Source organism: Schistocerca serialis, chromosome 5 (genome assembly GCF_023864345.2).
Source record: "Schistocerca serialis cubense isolate TAMUIC-IGC-003099 chromosome 5, iqSchSeri2.2, whole genome shotgun sequence".
In the NCBI taxonomy this organism is placed as follows: Eukaryota; Metazoa; Arthropoda; class Insecta; order Orthoptera; family Acrididae; genus Schistocerca; species Schistocerca serialis.
Window position 1 is genome coordinate 387167981 of NC_064642.1, and position 19271 is coordinate 387187251.

The 19271-nt window shown below is 40.5% G+C and overlaps 1 protein-coding gene across 1 annotated transcript in view; it reads right to left on the minus strand.

Moving 5' to 3' along the window:
• The window catches only part of LOC126481096 (helicase SKI2W), a 150951-nt gene that overhangs the window by 53045 nt on the left and 78635 nt on the right, over positions 1-19271 (minus strand). The window contains exon 13 of the mRNA XM_050104616.1: positions 3902-4096. Coding sequence (XP_049960573.1) covers positions 3902-4096 — 195 coding nt within the window. The remainder of the gene's footprint in view (positions 1-3901; positions 4097-19271) is intronic.

Below are 19271 nucleotides of genomic sequence, written 5' to 3' on the forward strand. Positions count from 1 at the left end.
TCACACGTCCGTCCACATCAAACCCACCAACAAGCAACAGTACCTCCATTATGACAGCTGCCACCCATTCCACATCAAACGGTCCCTTCCCTACAGCCTAGGTCTTCATGGCAAACGAATCTGCTCCAGTCCGGAATCCCTGAACCATTACACCAACAACCTGAAAACAGCTTTCGCATCCCGCAACTACCCTCCCGACCTGGTACAGAAGCAAATAACCAGAGCCACTTCCTCATCCCCTCAAACCAAAAACCTCCCACAGAAGAACCCCAAAAGTGCCCCACTTGTGACAGGATACTTCCCGGGACTGGATCAGACTCTGAATGTGGCTCTCCAGCAGGGATACGACTTCCTCAAATCCGGCCCTGAAATGAGATCCATCCTTCATGAAATCCTCCCCACTCCACCAAGAGTGTCTTTCCGCCGTCCACCTAACCTACGTAACCTCTTAGTTCATCCCTGTGAAATCCCCTAACCACCTTCCCTACCCTCTGGCTCCTACCCTTGTAACCGCCCCCGGTGTAAAACCTGTCCCATGCACCCACCCACCACCACCTACTCCAGTCCTGTAACCCGGAAGGTGTACACGATCAAAGGCAGAGCCACGCGTGAAAGCACCCACGTGATTTACCAACTGACCTGCCTACACTGCGAAGCTTTCTATGTGGGAATGACCAGCAGACCAGCAACAAACTGTCCATTCACATGAATGGACACAGGCAGACAGTGTTTGTTGGTAATGAGGATCACCCTGTGGCTAAACATGGCTTGGTGCGCGGCGAACACATCTTGGCACAGTGTTACACCGTCTAGGTTATTTGGATACTTCCCACTAACACCAACCTGTCAGAACTCTGGAGATGGGAACTTGCCCTCCAGTATATCCTCTCTTCTTGTTATCCGCCAGGCCTCAACCTCCGCTAATTTCAAGTTGCCGCCGCTCATACCTCACCTGTCTTTCAACAACATCTTTGCCTCTGTTGATTGGTTGGTTGTTTGGGGAAGGAGACCAGACAGCGAGGTCATCGGTCTCATCGGATTAGGGAAGGATGGGGAAGGAAGTCGGCCGTGCCCTTTGAAAGGAATCATCCCGGCATTTGCCTGGAGCGATTTAGGGAAATCACGGAAAACCGAAATCAGGATGGCCAGACGCGGGATTGAACCGTCGTCCTCCCGAATGCGAGTCCAGTGTCTAACCACTGCGCCACCTCGCTCGGTTTTGCCTCTGTACTTCCACCTCGACTGACATCTCTGCCCAAACTCTTTGCCTTTACAATTGTCTGCTTGTGTCTAGTATGCGCGGATGGATATGTGTGAGTGTGCGCGAGTGAATACCTGTCCTTTTTTTCCCCTAAGGGAAGTCTTTCCGCTCCCGGGATTGGAATGATTCCTTACCCTCTCCCTTAAAACCCACATCCTTTCGTCTTTCCCTCTCCTTCCCTCTTTCCTGATGAAGCAACCGTTGGTTGCGAAAGCTTGAATTTTGTGTGTATGTTTGTGTTTGTTTGTGTGTCAATCAATCTGCCAGCGCTTTCGTTTGGTAAGTCACATCAACTTTGATTTTAGATATTTTTTCCCACGTGGAATGTTTCCCTCTATTATATTAATCTATACATTATATTACAAAGAAGCTACTACTATACAACTCTACACAATTTGTGCTTATGCTAGCTAAATGTAAAATAGTAAATCAGGAGAAAAGCCACAATTTTGGAGAAAAAGACTGTTGCTTCCTTAGTTATTTAATTAACTGTTTTTTTTTATATCCAACTGTTAGCTTAACATTTACTTGCTATTTTTCAAAGAAAATTGTGAGAACAGAGACATGTTTACAATAAATTAACAGTTGCTACTTACCTAACAGTGATTTTTAATCTTTGAACCTAGATGATAAAATAATTTGTTGAAGGAGTGGCTAAAGAGGTATGTTTATAATTTTCTTTCTAAATGGTATGGATTCCCAGTTTTGCACTTTATGTTAGATGACAGCTTTGTATTGAATAAGTAAAAGTTCTACAACATTATGAAACATTTACTATTCACTGTAAAGATGACGTCTTGAGTTGGAAACAGGCACAACGAAAAGACTCTTACAAAATGAGCTTTTGGCCAAAGTCTTCTTCAGAAAGGAAAACACATGTGTTCACACAAGCAAGCACACCTCATGCAGACATGGCTGCTATCTCTGGCCACTCCGCTATGGTGTACTTGCTTTGTGTGTGTGTGTGTGGGGGGGGGGGGGGGGGGGGTGGCGCAGGGGGGGGGGGGGAGGTGGTTGTGTTTATTTTCTGCTTCTGAAGGAGAACTTCTTTGTCCGAAAGCTAAAAGTTTAGTAGTCTTTTCATTGTATCGGTCTGTGACTGAACTCCTCCTCTATGTGGTAAGTAGCAATTTATCCTTTTCATTTTCTTGTTATTCCAGACTGGACTTTCCATTGTTTGATTGCTACATTTTCATTTTTTTGACATCATACAAATTTCTTTTCACTTGTGTTGCATATTGTCTTACAGTGGGTTGCCTGTCTTATGTGATTCAACATTCAGTAGTTCCCACGTGAATTCACACCATAACAAAGTGGTGAAAAGGGAGAAAGTAAAAAGTCGCAAAATGAGTTTCATCTCTGAACACAGTAATTTTAAATGAAGCTAAGCTCTGTCAACCAGGAAGTAAAACGATTGTAGTAAAAAGTTTTAGTATGATACTGCAATAATTCATTTGTTATTACTGACATAAAATTAAGTTTTGACCTTTAAAGTGGCAGCTGATGGCCCTGCTGGACATGCTAGAGAATGAAGGAAAATGTGCACTGGCTTTTGCATTTAGTAAACTGCATTACTGAAATACTGTGTGCACAATAAATAAAAATTACCACTGTAGCATTTGGCTTTTTCTTCAGGAGAGGAAATGTAGATGTAGTTGGTGTGTGGTTGGAAGGAGAATGATTATTCAAAAACTGATAGCTATAAGGCAATAGGGAGGCAAAATTTATCACTACAAGATAGAGGTGTCAAACAAGGAAAGAAGTACATACAGACAGACAAAGGTCACTGGGCAGATGGGAAGTAAACAGTAACTGATCTCTATCTCCTTCCCTCTTCATATTTTGTGAGTCCGTATCTGGATTTTTAGTTACCTGCTGCTCATCTACAACTTCACACAAAAATTTTCTCTTTGCAATGAAGAAGAAACACATGGTTCAAAAGCTGAGAATATTACTTTTTATTCATTCTGATGTGTTTCTATAGCCTGTGTTGAGAGCTGCATCTGCTAAAATTAGATACTAGCCAGCTCATCTGTCTCATGAATTAAAACAAATTTCTTAAGTAAATTTTTCTTTAAATAAGTAATCAACAATTTATCCATTTATAAGAGTTTTGATCTGTGAAAAAGTACTAGATACTACTTATACAAAGTAATTGCTTTACATTTATGTCATTGTTACTCCATAACCAAAAGAAAACCAATACCGTAATATTTGATAATTTAGCAATTGGAAGACCAGACAGCAACTTTCACATTGCAACACAGCACTATTAGTGCACACCAGATACAAAAGAAATTTAACTTGGAATGAGGTAGGAAAATGTCCTTTATGCAAGCTAATCTCATTTTAATTACGACTCATTCAGTTCTTTTACACTACAATGATCTTGAAAAGTCAATAGAACTAAAACTTGAATTAAATGATGTTCTTACTTTTTCTTTGTATTTTTAATAACTTGATAATTCTTCCAAAAGAACCAAAAACATATTTATATATCACACAAGTTTTTAAGTTCTGTACATAAACCTTAGATGATGAATAAAGAAATTTATGGCCAACATATAACTGAAACACTTCCAGTTTCGAATTATGCAATCTGGCAAAAATTACAGGGCAAGAAACAAACATTAAACTCACCTCCAATCGTATCTCTCCTGAACTGTTTTGTGATATGGAATCACAGAGTACAAGTACTTTATATAAAGAGCGTCTGTAGTCTGATGAGAAAGATAGCAGAAGTGCTAACTTATTGACGTGTTCTTTGTGAGAAATCAGTAACACTCGTCCAGGCACCATTTCACGAACTACTTTTGGCCTTGTCATTGTTTTCACCTAAAAATAAAATAGAATGAGTTTTCTTATGACCAGCAATGAGGAAGTTCATAAGTGATAAAACAAATGACTTCCTGTAAGCATAAAATAAACTAAAAGACATGCAATCATCTGCAGTTAAAATAATAGTGCAGTAAGGCTTTACTAAATCTTCATCTCTTAGGTATAAATATTTCTCCTTCATTCATTTGTCATATACTATAGATCCCTTGACGGAAGAGATACTTCAGGGATGTCAAAAGGGTCAATGTATCTATCAACAAAAGAGAAGCAATTATTGTAAACTAAATCTATGTACTTGGAACTAGATGTATACACTTACTTTTTTCACACTTATACAACTAAATGGTACAGAAAAAAAAGACACACAGTCAGTGTATGTGAATCCATGGTTTCAGTTTAGTCTCAGAGTAAACTCATGACTACCTGTTATTCTACTAGTTTACTAGATAAGGTGATATCTCTGATAAGATTTTAATTTTTATTGCTTTTAATGGTAAATATTGCTTTAATGCCTTCATCACTATTTTCCCAAGTTCATAAAATTACTAGTTTGTTTACTAATTATAATCATCTGAAAAATTGTAGTATCTGGCTACAAGTAAAATAAATAATAAGTTTAAAAAGTGGGTAAATGTTTTACTACTTCCTCATGAACTTCAAACACCATGATTTAAAATAATATTAATAATCATAAAATTGCTATTTATAATTTAAATATCTCTAGAATCCACTGACTTTTGAAAAGAAATGTTTCATTTGTAGGGTTTACAGAAGCTGTGGAAGGTCTGTCATGTGTTACTAAAACTGCTATAAACTCTGGTGATTGTATACTTTTTTCTGAAATATCTACTTCTTATAGCAAGCTTGCAGTTTTTGAATGTTGATTGAGTATTGTTCATCAGATTTCACTTTTCACTGTATAAGACTGCCAGTCTAAATGGCTTCCCTGGACCACTTAGCTTCACATTACTCACCAATTTATTTGCACACCATGTTTGATTTTTTAATAGAGAAGGAGGAACTTCATGAACAGAGAGCGGATCACGAAGTAAATTATAGGAGAAGAGGAGCTATTTATGGTACCTGTTGCCAAATTAATGACAACACACCTCTTATGACATCAAAAAATATTGTAATGAGACACTGACTGTGTGCTGATACAAGATGATTCTTACTGAAAGTAAAACAGCCACAAGTCACTATTAAATATTGTGTGTCAGTACTATCACCTGTTTCGAATCAGCTCATTTTCAGATGACAGTTCTAGTTAAGATATTCTATAATTATTGCAATTGACATCATTTGGATGTTGTATGGTGTGTGGGACAACAAAGTAATTTTTTTTTCTTGTTTGCTAACAATTTAATCAGTCAACAATTACAAGGTAACAACCTGATCAAACATTTTTGCCATTTGTGGCATCTTCTATTTCTGTGAACTGCGGGGAAATTCATAATACAATTTTTCTCCTTGTTGAAAGTGAAACATTACATTTCATTCTGCCAACTTTTGACACATAGTTTTCTCTTTGGTTATCAGCTAAGTGTTCAGATGAATGACTTACTCCATCATCATAGAAGAGAGAGCTTTTGCTAATTTCTTCTTCTTCTTCTTCTGCTCCTCCTCCTCCTCAATTTTCTTTAGTATTAATGGCAACTGTGATGGTCAGCAGTGTTTTCTTGCTTTATTTGCAATATTGCTTTCATCATGGAAGTGAAGTGAAAAGTAGGTACAGATCACAAGGAATATATAAGGGTTGGAACTTAAATAGTGGCAACTATTTATTCACAATCGATACAAAAGAGTTACATGTTTGCACCTGTTACTGTCCTTCAAAGTAGTCACCAGCATTGTGTAGAACCCATTGCCAGTGATGTGGAAGGTGTGGTATACCGTTAGCAGAGCTTGTTCTGTTGATGGTGCGAATGGAGCGGTCTACTGCCTGTTGAATTTCTGGAACAGTACTGAAGCGAATGCCACGAAGTGGTTCCTTCATCTTCAGAATCAAATCAAAGTCACAAGGAGTTAAGTCCGCTGAGTAAGGTGGATCGTACAGTACTTCCCAGTCCCATCGACTGAACAGAGCAGCCACAGCTTGTGCTATTACATGTGCCCGTGAATTGTCGTGCAAAATGACAGGTGGGTTGTGCAGAAAGTGTTGCCGCTTCTTTTGGAAAGCTGGTTGCAGGTGATGCTCCAAAAACAAACAGTAATACTGTGCATTGACAGTATGCCTGGAGGAACATAATGCGTTAGGATAACACCATCGCAGTTGTACACGAGAATCACCATAACTTTAGACCGCTCCATTCGCATCATCAACAGAAAAGGCTCTGCTAACGGTATACTACACCCTCGATATCGCTGGCAACTGGTTCTACACAATGCTGGTGACTACTCTGAAGGACAGTAACAGGTGCAAACATACTCTTTTGTATCAGTTGTGAATAAATAGTTGTAATAATGAATACTCTGTTCAAGAATCACAGGAGGAGGAAGTGTACATGTAAAAGGTGCAGAAACACTTAAAGATTCCAGCTGGATTACATCACGCTCAGGCAGAAATTCCAAAATCAGATATTGCATTGTGAGGCATACCCAGGAACATTTTTAGCTTTTGGATGAAGTCCTTCTTCCAAAGTAGAACTCTCAAGCATTCACACCACAACAGCTCACATATACATGGCCAATGTCTCTGGACACAAGGGTGTGGCTATGTTTGATGTGAGCAGCAGTTCAGCTGGGGGTGGGTAGTAGGGTTAAGGAAGGGGCATGGGGAGCAGAGGGGGAGGCACAGCAGAGTAGGGGTAAGGAATGGGCATGGGGTGGCAAGGGCAAGGCATAGCAGAGTACAGGTGGGGGAGATGCTCATGCTGCCTGTGGAAGTGTGCATAGATATGGTGGGGACAGGGTAGGGCTGCTAGGTGCAGCACAGTGAAGTTGTGTGGTGTGAGGGAGAGGAGAGGAGAGAAGCAGGATAGACGAGAGAAGCAGGATAGAGGAGAGAAGCAGGATAGAGGAGAGAAGCAGGATAGAGGAGAGAAGCAGGATAGAGGAGAGAAGCAGGATAGAGGAGAGAAGCAGGATAGAGGAAAGGACCTGTAGGTGCGTTGAAGCATATGTATTGTAGTAGGGGTAGGGAGGTCAGAGGGGTTATGGGAATCAAGGATAAAATGTTGTAGTGAAAGAATTCCCACCTGCACAATTCAGGAAGGCTGTGGCAGCTGGTGGTGGTGGTGGTGGTGGTGGTGGTGGTGGTGGTGGTGGTGGGAAGAATCTATATAGCACCACTGTAATGCAGTCACTGAACTGAAGCACATCATGTTGGGCTGCATGCCCAACAAATGGATGGTCCACCTGCTTGTAGACCAGTTTGGCGGCGACCATTTTCAATATGCTGAATCTGTCCTTCCAACTGTGGCTAAGCCATGTCTCCGCAATATCCTTTCTTTCAGGAGTGCTAGTTCTGCATGGTTCGCAGGAGAGCTTCTGTAAAGTTTGGAAGGTAGGAGACGAGATGCTGGCAGAAGTAAAGCTGTGAGGAAAGGGTGTGAGTCGTGCTTGGGTAGCTCAGTTGGTAGAGCACTTGCCCGCGAAAGGCAAAGGTCCCGAGTTCGCGTCTCGGTCCGGCACACAGTTTTAATCTGCCAGGAAGTTTTATTTACTGTGTTTATAGCTTTTTAAAATGTGAATCTGAAAGTGGGACTCCTATTTGACATTTTAGTCAACTTTTGAAGATACAAGAATGAACTGTACAGAGAATAGCTGTGGAAACACCAGGAAATATTGATTTCATGTTGCACGAAAGCTATAACACAAATGAATGGTTTTGAGAAGAGTGTTTTAAGGCACTCCGTATTTGGTATGTATGATCACAAAAACTTGTTACAGTTGAGCATGATAAAATTGCCTTCAAAGCAAGCACTTCATCAGTACAATGAATTTTAAAAGGCCTTGGTTTCAACTATGTAAAAAGGAAAGATGGGCGAAAGTTTTCAATGGAAAAGGTGATAGCACAAGCCACATTCCTTGGAACAATGCACATAATAAGAGAAGAAGGTCATTCAACAGCACATCACCTTGGTGAGACATGGGTGAATCAAAATCGTGTGTGGTGGTTTTAAGGTCCTCACAGGAAAAAGTTCTTGGCAATTATTAAGCATTACGGCTCTTCTTCTAGTTTTGTTCTTGAGATAAAACTTGTATTTAGGTGAGAGGGAGGGAGGGAGGGGGGAGAGTGGGAGAGAGGGGGAAGGGCAAGGGGGGGGAGGGAGGGAGGGAGGGAGGGAGGGAGGGAGGGAGGGAGGAAGGGCAAGGGGGGGAGGGAGGGAGGGAGGGAGGGAGGGAGGGAGGGGGGAGGGAGGGAGGGGGGAGGGAGGGAGGGAGGGGGGGAGAGGGAGAGGGAGAGAGCACCAGCGATTAAAATGTGGAAATGAATGCTGTCAATTTCAAGAACTGGTTCACTAAATAGTTCTTGCCATATCTTGCTCTGAAGTTGGTTACTGTAATGGTCAATGCTGTTACAGACAGAAAACGAAGTACAAACACCAGAAAAGCAGGTATTGTGCTCTGGCTTAAAATATAAAACTGCTCTGCACAGTATAAATCAGGCTTGCATCGAACTCCTGCAGCTCGTTAATTTAGACGAGTTGTTCGACAACATGTACAAACTTTGTTGTTTTCTTTCTTCTTCTTCTTTTTTTTCACATGAATGGGGTTACACAATTTTGTGTTTAACCCATACCCCTCTCAGTATAATCGGGTTGGATTAATTTGGGCACTGGTTAAAAATTATGTGGTGGAAAAGAACAAGACAATGCAGCTAATAAATGCTTGAGCATGAAGTAATAGACAGCATCTTCCCTTCAGCATGAGCAGATTGATGCTGCATGCTGCATTGCTTTTGGAAGAGGTCTTTGATAAAGAGGTGAAGGCAGATGTTGGTGGTAGGCAATGAAAACCTCTTAACTCCATATGTCTGTGAAAATCTCTTAATTCCAGAAACTAGTAGCTTCTTTATCAAAGAGAGATTTGAAAGTGTGTGGGATTTTCTAATTTGTCAATAACTAGGCTTCTACTATGTAATTACTCATGTAGCAATGTTACGTCTATCACTTTCTATATTTTAATATAATAGAGGGAAACATTCCACTTGGGAAACGTATCTCTGCCTACGTAGATCAACACCTTCAACCCATTACATGCAGTCTCCCATCCTTCATCAAAGGCACCAACCACTTTCTCGAACGCTTGGAATCCTTACCCAATCTGTTACCCCCGGAAACCATCCTTGTAACCATTGATGCCACTTCCTTATACACAAATATTCCGCACGTCCAGGGCCTCGCTGCGATGGAGCATTTTCTTTCACGCCGATCACCTGCCACCCTACCGAAAACCTCTTTCCTCATTACCTTAGCCAGCTTCATCCTGACCCACAACTTCTTCACTTTCGAAGGCCAGACATACCAATAATTAAAGGGAACAGCCATGGGCACCAGGATGGCCCCCTCGTACGCCAACCTATTCATAGGTCGCTTAGAGGAAGCCTTCTTGGTTACCCAGGCCTGCCAACCCAAAGTTTGGCACAGATTTATTGATGACATCTTTATGATCTGGACTCACAGTGAAGAAGAACTCCAGAATTTCCTCTCCAACCTCAACTCCTTTGGTTCCATCAGATTCACCTGGTCCTACTCCAAATCCCATGCCACTTTCCTTGACGTTGACCTCCATCTGTCCAATGGCCAGCTTCACACGTCCGTCCACATCAAACCCACCAACAAGCAACAGTACCTGCATTATGACAGCTGCCACCCATTCCACATCAAACGGTCCCTTCCTTACAGCCTAGGTCTTCGTGACAAACGAATCTGCTCCAGTCCGGAATCCCTGAACCATTACACCAACAACCTGAAAACAGCTTTCGAATCCCGTAACTACCCTCCCGACCTGGTACAGAAGCAAATAACCAGGGCCACTTCCTCATCCCCTCAAACCCAGAACCTCCCACAGAAGAACCACAAAAGTGCCCCACTTCTGACAGGATACTTTCCGGGACTGGACCAGACTCTGAATGTGGCTCTCCAGCAGGGATACAACTTCCTCAAATCCTGCCCTGAAATGAGATCCATCCTTCATGAAATCCTCCCCACTCCACCAAGAGTGTCTTTCCGCCTTTCACCTAACCTTCGTAACCTGTTAGTTCATCCCTATGAAATCCCCAAACCACCTTCCCTACCCTCTGGCTCCTATCCTTGTAACCGCCCCCGGTGTAAAACCTGTCCCATGCACCCTCCCACCACCACCTACTCCAGTCCTGTAACCCGGAAGGTGTACACGATCAAAGGCAGAGCCACGTGTGAAAGCACCCACGTGATTTACCAACTGACCTGCCTACACTGTGATGCATTCTATGTGGGAATGACCAACAACAAACTGTCCATTCGCATGAATGGACACAGGCAGACAGTGTTTGTTGGTAATGAGGATCACCCTGTGGCTAAACATGCCTTGGTGCACGGCCAGCACATCTTGGCACAGTGTTACACCGTCCGGGTTATCTGGATACTTCCCACCAACACCAACCTATCCGAACTCCGGAGATGGGAACTTGCTCTTCAATATATCCTCTCTTCCCGTTACCCACCAGGCCTAAATCTCCGCTAATTTCAAGTTGCCGCCACTCATACCTCACCTGTCATTCAACAACATCTTTGCCTCTGCACTTCCGCCTCGACTGACGTCTCTACCCAAACTCTTTACCTTTAAATATGTCTGCTTGTGTCTGTATATGTGTGGATGGATATGTGTGTGTGTGCGAGTGTATACCCATCCTTTTTTCCCCCTAAGGTAAGTCTTTCCGCTCCCGGGATTGGAATGACTCCTTACCCTCTCCCTTAAAACCCACATCCTTTCGTCTTTCCCTCTCCTTCCCTCTTTCCTGATGAGGCAACAGTTTGTTGCGAAAGCTTGAATTTTGTGTGTATGTTTGTGTTTGTTTGTGTGTCTATCGACCTGCCAGCGCTTTCGTTTGGTAAGTCACATCATCTTTTTTTAGATATACTTTCTATATTTTTTAAGAAATCATTTTTGCTTATCCTGCAAAATTTAACAAAATAGAGTTACAAGGTTTTCATTGTCTACCACTGATATAACCTTGAACCTATCATCACAAATTTGTAATCATAAGTTCAGATATGGACTCAGACAGCAGTCATGATTGTATTACGATTTAGACATTGGTACAAGGTAAGGTAATAATAAATCTTGGTTTTAATGACCCGTGAATTAAAAAATGTTTTTGTTTGTCAACACAGCAATTTAATAGTACATGAGAATTTCGTATCATTTATTGATTGGTAATTTTCACCCTAAGGAGTATGCAGGCATTCGCTTTTGAGTGTTATAACTACAATTTTGAACTTATTGCCCAAGGAGAAGGAGCTAGCTAATTGTGAAATTTTAGCTTTTCCCAGCATGCATTATGCTCTAATGACTTGCAAGAATGAAAGTAATCAAAAACTCTGATATCTTGACAGGTAACCCCAGTCATTTTTAAGGCACAAACTGGAAAACGACAGAGAGATTACCCGTTGAGATATCAGTGGTTCTCAATGTTATCATGAAGCATTCCCTTGACTTATTCTAAGAAGATGATTAGTTGTTTGCTTCTTCCATTTATCATAAATGTGGTCTCTCACTCAACACACTGGCCATTTACACGATAGTCTTTTGCCCGAGTCTTTGCTACCAGTAATTTTATTTTGTGTACAGTGATTTACACGTAACTGCAGGCAAAAATACACACACACACACACACACACACACACACACACACACACACACACACACACACACACAAAATTAATAATGATTTTGGTTGGTGTTTGATGATAAATCTTGTAGCCAGTTTCGATGACCTTAGCTTTATACAATTCTCTTTTTGAGAAAAATTGCATTTTGACATATTCATAAAGTTGTGTCAGCTGTTCTTGCCTTCCAGCATCACACGCAAGCTGTGGAGCAGCACATCTCTCATGCAGACAGTTGGTTCAAATCGGTTTTAAAATTTATTTTCTTCTCATAGATATGAATGTATAATACCATGTTCACAGGTAGATGCACCTGACAATTGTGTGCAGCAACACACACTGGCAAAGTGGACATGGTTTGCTCACACACTGCCACTGCGCTACAGAAACATCATCCCCTCCAAACTCACCTGTTGCCGTGACTCTCTGCCTTCCTACATGGCATGATCTATAAAAGACCCAGTGTGTGCTTTACCTGAGAGAACTGGACAAGTGGTAGCACGAGAAGTTACTCAGAGAAACACTGTCAGTTGTAGTTACTAGGCAAAATATTGTTACCCTGCTTGTGATGTGCTTTAACAAAAAATAATCTACAATGGCTGAAGAAATTTTGTGGGAGGTGTATCGCAACATTGAGTGAGAATAATGGTTCAAATGGCTCTGAGCACTATTCGACTTAACTTCTGAGGTCATCAGTCGCCTAGAACTTAGAACTAATTAAACCTAACTAACCTAAGGACATCACACACATCCATGCCCGAGGCAGGATTCGAACCTGCGACCGTAGCGGTCACGTGGTTCCAGACTGAAATTTCCACATCATTAGACAAAGATCAATTGTAAAAACCATTAGCTTGTGAAATAACATATGCATTCTGGAATAAGTTGAGTTTTGTTCAAAACTAACAATCAGAAACAAGTAAGTTAACATTAATGTAGCATTTTCATGTCCATCAGATAGATACAAATGATTTGGTCATTATGCACATAGCTATAGTCCAAAATCTGCCATCGCAGCTCCAAAATGTTTGAGAAAGTGTATCAGACGTAGCGACAATGATGCAAATCACCGTATCATTGACTTTAAGTTACAATGCATTTAAAATAGCATGCCAACTGATCAACAAAATGTGGAAATACTGATGGAATGCTTATTACAGTAGAGTACCAATTGGTCATGGATGATAAATTCGGTAAGTTTTCGGCACTTGTGATCGCTAAGCAAAATAAAAAGTCAATTTAATCTCATAAAACCAACTGTTAGCAACAGCAAAAAATATGAGTATTCTTACAGCAAAAAGTGTGGTCATTTTGCTCAGGACTGCTGGAAGAAAAAGTGATGTGTGGCGAAACATAAATGTGTCAAAGACATATATGACAGTACACTTATTGTCTCGACAGATAAAATATGTCCTGTTGCCAAAATGTCATGTGAGACTTGTGTGAAACGATTCGAGTACAATCTGACGTATAGTTGATGGATAGTGGTATGTTATGTCACTTGATATTTCAATGGGTATATTTCTCGTAGTTTTGGTCTGTAACAGAACGTGTATCACTCAACAATAATAAAGAATGTGAAATCACCTGAATGGGAACTAAAATTGTCAACAAATAAGTTGACGATAAATGGAGTGAGGTACATCTTATACATTTTGTATTTTGCACATAGTAGCTACTAACAAGAACTTGTTTAGTATCAGAATATGTACTTCAGAGAAAATCTCTGCATTTTTTGAAGAAGATCAAGTTATATTACTGCACAACAATGATACTGCGGCAGAAGCTGTGCAGCAAGGAAACACTATTTACAGGTTGTTTTTCATTATGAAATCCATTTGAGCAAGTGATGAAGTAATTGTTGCAATGTATAGCCTGAAACAGTGGTATGCAAAACATGCACGTCAATAAGATTGACACTTCAGCATATGTTGGTCAAGGCGATTGTTGAAGGCCTTAATACAGCCCTGTCAGCTAGACTTCACTTCAACACCTAAGACATAATTTGTTCTTCAAACACTTGTGAATTTATGCTTTTGTACATCTGCAGTTCAATATCACTTGAATCAGTTGGGGGTGTAAAGTTTTTGTCACATTAAAAAATGCAACTAGATACACAATCATTTATTTTCTCAGAAACAAATCAAATAATACTTATCAGTTTCATGAATTTAACACTCTAGCATTGAACAAGTTTGGTGAAAGAATCAAAACACTGTCTGTGAACAATACTACTGAGTGCATTAATTGTGACATGAAACAGCTTCTCAGAAACCTTGCAGTATAGCTGGAAATTACCACTCCATACACACCACAACAGAATGGCAACAGAATGGCAGATCCAAGAGAGACAATCTAAAAACTGTTGACACAATGCCAGAGCCCAAAAAGTTATATTTGTTGAGTACCAAGGAGAACTGACAAAAGCTTTTTACCCCACAAATCAGAAAGTTTATGTATGGATCCTGAGATGTCACATTCAATTAGTAGCAGCACAACACCAGCAACACAAGAAGTTGATGACATATGCCTGGAGATCACTTATGATGACAAACGAGAATTCATGGATCATGACGAGCAAGCTCACATTGGGCCATTACAAGTACAGGAAGAGACAGAGCCTCCACAAACTGATATAAGAGCAGCACAACAGCTAACAAAAGAGCAACCTAGTCAAATACAATCGACATGGCTACAATATCTCTCTACCATTTGCAGGTATTGCCTAGCATGGCTTACTGTGCTGATACAATGTCTTTGTCTACCTGATGTTCAACTATCTTTGCTGCTGCTGACCAGCACACGGTCTTTATTCTTTTGCATATGTTTACATTGTTTTCAAGGAAATGTTCTGTGCCTTGAGTGTGTTTGTTTTATTCAAGAAATGAAATTCATTCATCATATATTGTTACAATTTAATTACAGCCTGTCCAATAGGTAATAACACCAGAAAAACATTAATTTACTGTGATAAGGCTTTACTTTCTTTGCATCAATCAAATCTCCAAAGGGCATTCAGTTACACTGAAGGCTTTACTTGGAAAGTGAAAAAGTAAAAGATGTAGTGAATGAAGCTTTTCAGCACCAAAAAATCTGATGGAGGTAATTTTCATTTATGGAAGTATCAAGCTCTGAGTGCAGAAATTAGGAACATTTCAGCTACTAATTGTGAAAATGTTTGACTTGCTGATAGCACTACATCAAAACACATGATGTCACACAAGGAATGGTTTTTAATGCTTAAACCACAAGAGAAGTTTGAAGTTCCTGTTCACATAAGAGATAATTCAAATGTGAATGCTCAAGGTATTGGATCAGTCAAGTTGAATGCACTAGTAAATGGTGTAAGGGAACCTCGTACACTGGAAAATACATTGTGTGTAACTAGTTTGGAAGTCATATTTAACAAACAATAAGATCAATGTACTTGGTGAGGGGCTGGGGGCAAGTGGTGTAAAAGCTGAAAATCAGTGTTACGGGATGTTATTTTGTATGGGCAATGTGGAACAAGAAATTGTGCATCATCTGACTTATTGCACAAGAGGTTGGGAGATGTCAATTCCAAAAACTTAAAGAAAGTGCCCAACTGTGGTTTGATTCCAGAAATAAAATCAAATGCCTTATGTAAGCTTTTAAGTTTTCTGTGAAACATGTCAATATGATATAAACTGCATAGGAAGGGATTTAGATCAAGTTTTCAGACTCATGCCTGTGCTCCAGAAGAACTTATTCATGCTGATGTATGTGGAGAGATACCACACACATCACTAGGTCACATCACTAGGTGGACCCAACTATTTTGTTGTATTTGAAGATGACTGTACTTCATATGGGTTTGTATATTTTCTCAAGACCAAGTGATGTTGCTTCTATGTTCTCGGGGCTTCAACAGTTGGGGGAAGGGAAAGAAAGGATTAAGCTTTAAGTTATTAGTACTGTAAATGGAACAGACTTGGTTAATTATAAGCTTCATAACCACTTCAAGAAGCCTGGTATCATCCATGAAACTGGTTCACCATATACATCAGAGCAGAATGGTAAATCTAAATCTGAAATCAGATCTATAGTGAAAAGTGCTTGAACAATGCTTATCGATTCTGGTCTTCCAAATACTCTTTGGACAGAGTTGGCAGTACAGCAGTCTGTACATTAAATCACTGTACATGTAAGCCTAATTGTGATGAGGTGCCTTATGATTGGATTGTTTTGTTTTCGGGCACAGAAACAACTGGGGTCATATGAGCCCAAATCAAAACTATAGAACACGAAGACAGAGAGGAGTTAAAAACGACTACATGTCAGTCCCAATAGACGCAAGAGAAGACAGCTAAAAACAGGGACATGGAAAAAGGTCTATAAAATACATTACAGAGAAACGGAGGTTCAGAACTAAAAATTAAATGGCCTTTGCCATATTGCTATGAAGGATAAAAAGTAAAATCCCGGTTGACAGCCCACGTGCCGTTCACTAAAACAGCCAATAACTCAGATGGAAAACCCAAGTAGGAACGTAAACAGTTAAAAAATGGGCATTCTGTCAGGAAATGGCAGACAGTTAAAATATGGGCATAATGTACGCAAAGTGGTTGGGGAGCACCACTTCACGAAAGGCAACGGCTAAAAATGCAGTGCCCAGTATGCAATCTAGTTAAAATGACTTCCTCACAGCAGGAGGGCAGAGAGAAGGTCGTCCAAGCCGCTGGGAGAGGCTTAATAATGTGGAGCTTATCACGAAGGGAGGACCAATGGTGATGCCAAAGTGACACCACCTCCTGACAGACAGCATCACAGAGATCATCAGTGGGAATATAGGAACTAGTGGGCTGAGGTATGAGGACTGCAGCCTTGGCAGCAGTGCCAGCAGCCTCATTTCTTGGCAGACCCACATGACCAAGAACCCACAAAAACATCACAGTGCCTCTATATAGAGTGAGCAAGTGACCATTTTCCTGGATCCGTTGCACTAAGGGATGAGCAGTGTACAGTGCACAGAGACTTTTGAAGGGCACTGAGAGTGTCTGAGAAGAGGACATAATTGAAAAGCCTGTGTCGCTGGATGTACTCTGCGGCCTGATACAGAGCAAAGGACTCTGCTGTAAATACTGAGCAGTGTACCGGAAGCTGATACCGAAAAACGTCAGTGCCAATGATGAAGACGCACTCGACACCATGGGCAATCCAAGAGCCATCAGTGTACACAAAAGTACTACTGCAAAGTTCCATGCGAAGGTCATGAAATTGAAGGTGACTGAGCGAGGCTGGAGTAAGCTCTTAGGAAGCAAATGAAGGCCAAGGTGAACATGGGCCACTGCACAAAGCCAAGGTGGTGAAGGGTTCACATCACCAGGAAATTGCAGATAGTGTCAAGTTAAGCCACCAGAGCAACAGCCAAAAGCAGACTCCAGGAGGCAACAGAGAAGAGGGACGCACCCCATACTGGCAATCAAAGGAGTCATCGAAGGAGGCGGCGTAGGATAGCTGGCCAAGCATGGCAAACGGCATGCATACCTCCTGAGGAGAAAGTCACAGTGGAAGTTCAGCAAACAGACTCTCAACTGAGCTAGTGTAAAAGGCACCAGTGGCCAAATGGAGGCCATCATTATATGTACGGGTGGTGGGAGAAACCAATTGCCCCACTAGAAATTCATACAAACGGTTTTGTCAGTGGAGGTGCCTTATGAGAAATGGTTTAGGAAGAAATGAGCATTAAAGCATATGAGAAGATTTGGTGCTGAATGCTTTATGCATACTGGCAAACAATTTAAATCTAAATTTCCAAGTAACTCAAAGAAGATGGTACTGATTGGTTACAATAACAATTATAGGCTGTATGATCCTGTAACAAGGAAGACAACTGTGTCACAAGATGTTATTTTCAATGAAAATGCCACAGGATATCCTACAGAACTCAAGGCCAACAACATTATATACGAATACAGTTTCCTGACATGAATTTCAACAACCTGTTGAAAACAAGGAGGAATTTGTGCAAGACCATGAAGCCTATGTTACTGATTAGGCTTCTCAAACAGGGAAAAAACTTCAGGCATTATGATGAGTTTTGCGCTCCTGTTCATTTCTGAAATTATCTGATTTATGCAGCAATTATTGATCATGAGCAAACTTTCAGGGACGCAATGGCACGGAGGCTCTGAGATGCAATATCTTCATTGGATCTAAATAATACCTGGGTTTTAGTGTATCTATCTCCAGACTGCCACACTGTTGGTTGTAAGTGGTTTCACAAAATTAAACGTAAAATAAGTGGTAGCTTAATGAGGTATAAAGCTAGATTATGTGCAAAAGGCTATTCTCAGAAAACTGGACTTGATTATGGAGAAACCTATTCACCTGCTGTTTGGTATGGATCAATTCACATTCTTTTGGCTTTGGCAGGAGTGCACGATATGGACATGAAGCAATTTTATATGAAAACTTATTTTCCCAATGGTGATTTGCAAGGAGATATTCATGAAACATCCTGAAGGCTTCATTAGTGAAAATGCAAATTTAGTACAAAAATTGAACAAAAGGATTTTTTTGCTGAAGCAGCTTCCTTGATGCTGGAATCAAAAATTTTTTTCAATTTTTTTAAGTGTTTTGATTTCAAACAGCTTCATTCAGATAACTGAGTATGTAGTGCTCAAGCTGACGACCAAGAAGTATTTTTGATTATTTTTGTTGATGCTGGACTGATTATGAGTAAAGCAACAGCAATTACAAATAAAATACTTGAATAACTCAAAATGTGTTTTGAAATTGTGGCTGACAATCCCTGTTACTCTTTGGGATTGGAAATCAAGTAAGACCATGAAAGTAAAGAACTGTTTATCTATGAAGAAGGCTACATTAGTCATCCTCAGAAAAATTTAACATGAACAGTTGCAAGCCCTATGCAACATCCACTGATTGCAGTTTAAGGTTACTGTTGCATTTAGGATAGTGCCTAGTGAATGAAGACAAGAAAACTATGGAAAATGTTCCATTTCATGAGGCTGTAGGTAGACTGACGTTTGCTGACACAGTGACATGACCTGATATTTTTCTGCCAAGTTAAGTCAGTCAGTTTCTTAACAACTCTGGGTCTGAGCATTGGACTGGTGTTAAACAAATCCTAAAATATCTTCAAGGTACAACAGACAGCAGAATTGAACACTATAGTAATCAACTAAAACTTCATATGCATTTAGATGCTGATTTTGCTGGAGATATTAGATTATATTAGATTAGATTAGATTAGATTTACTTTCATTCCAATTGATCCGTAGTGAGGAGGTCCTCCTGGATGTGGAACATGTCAGAAAAACAACAATACATGACAAATATTTACAACTAAAACAAATAAGCTAATGTACCAT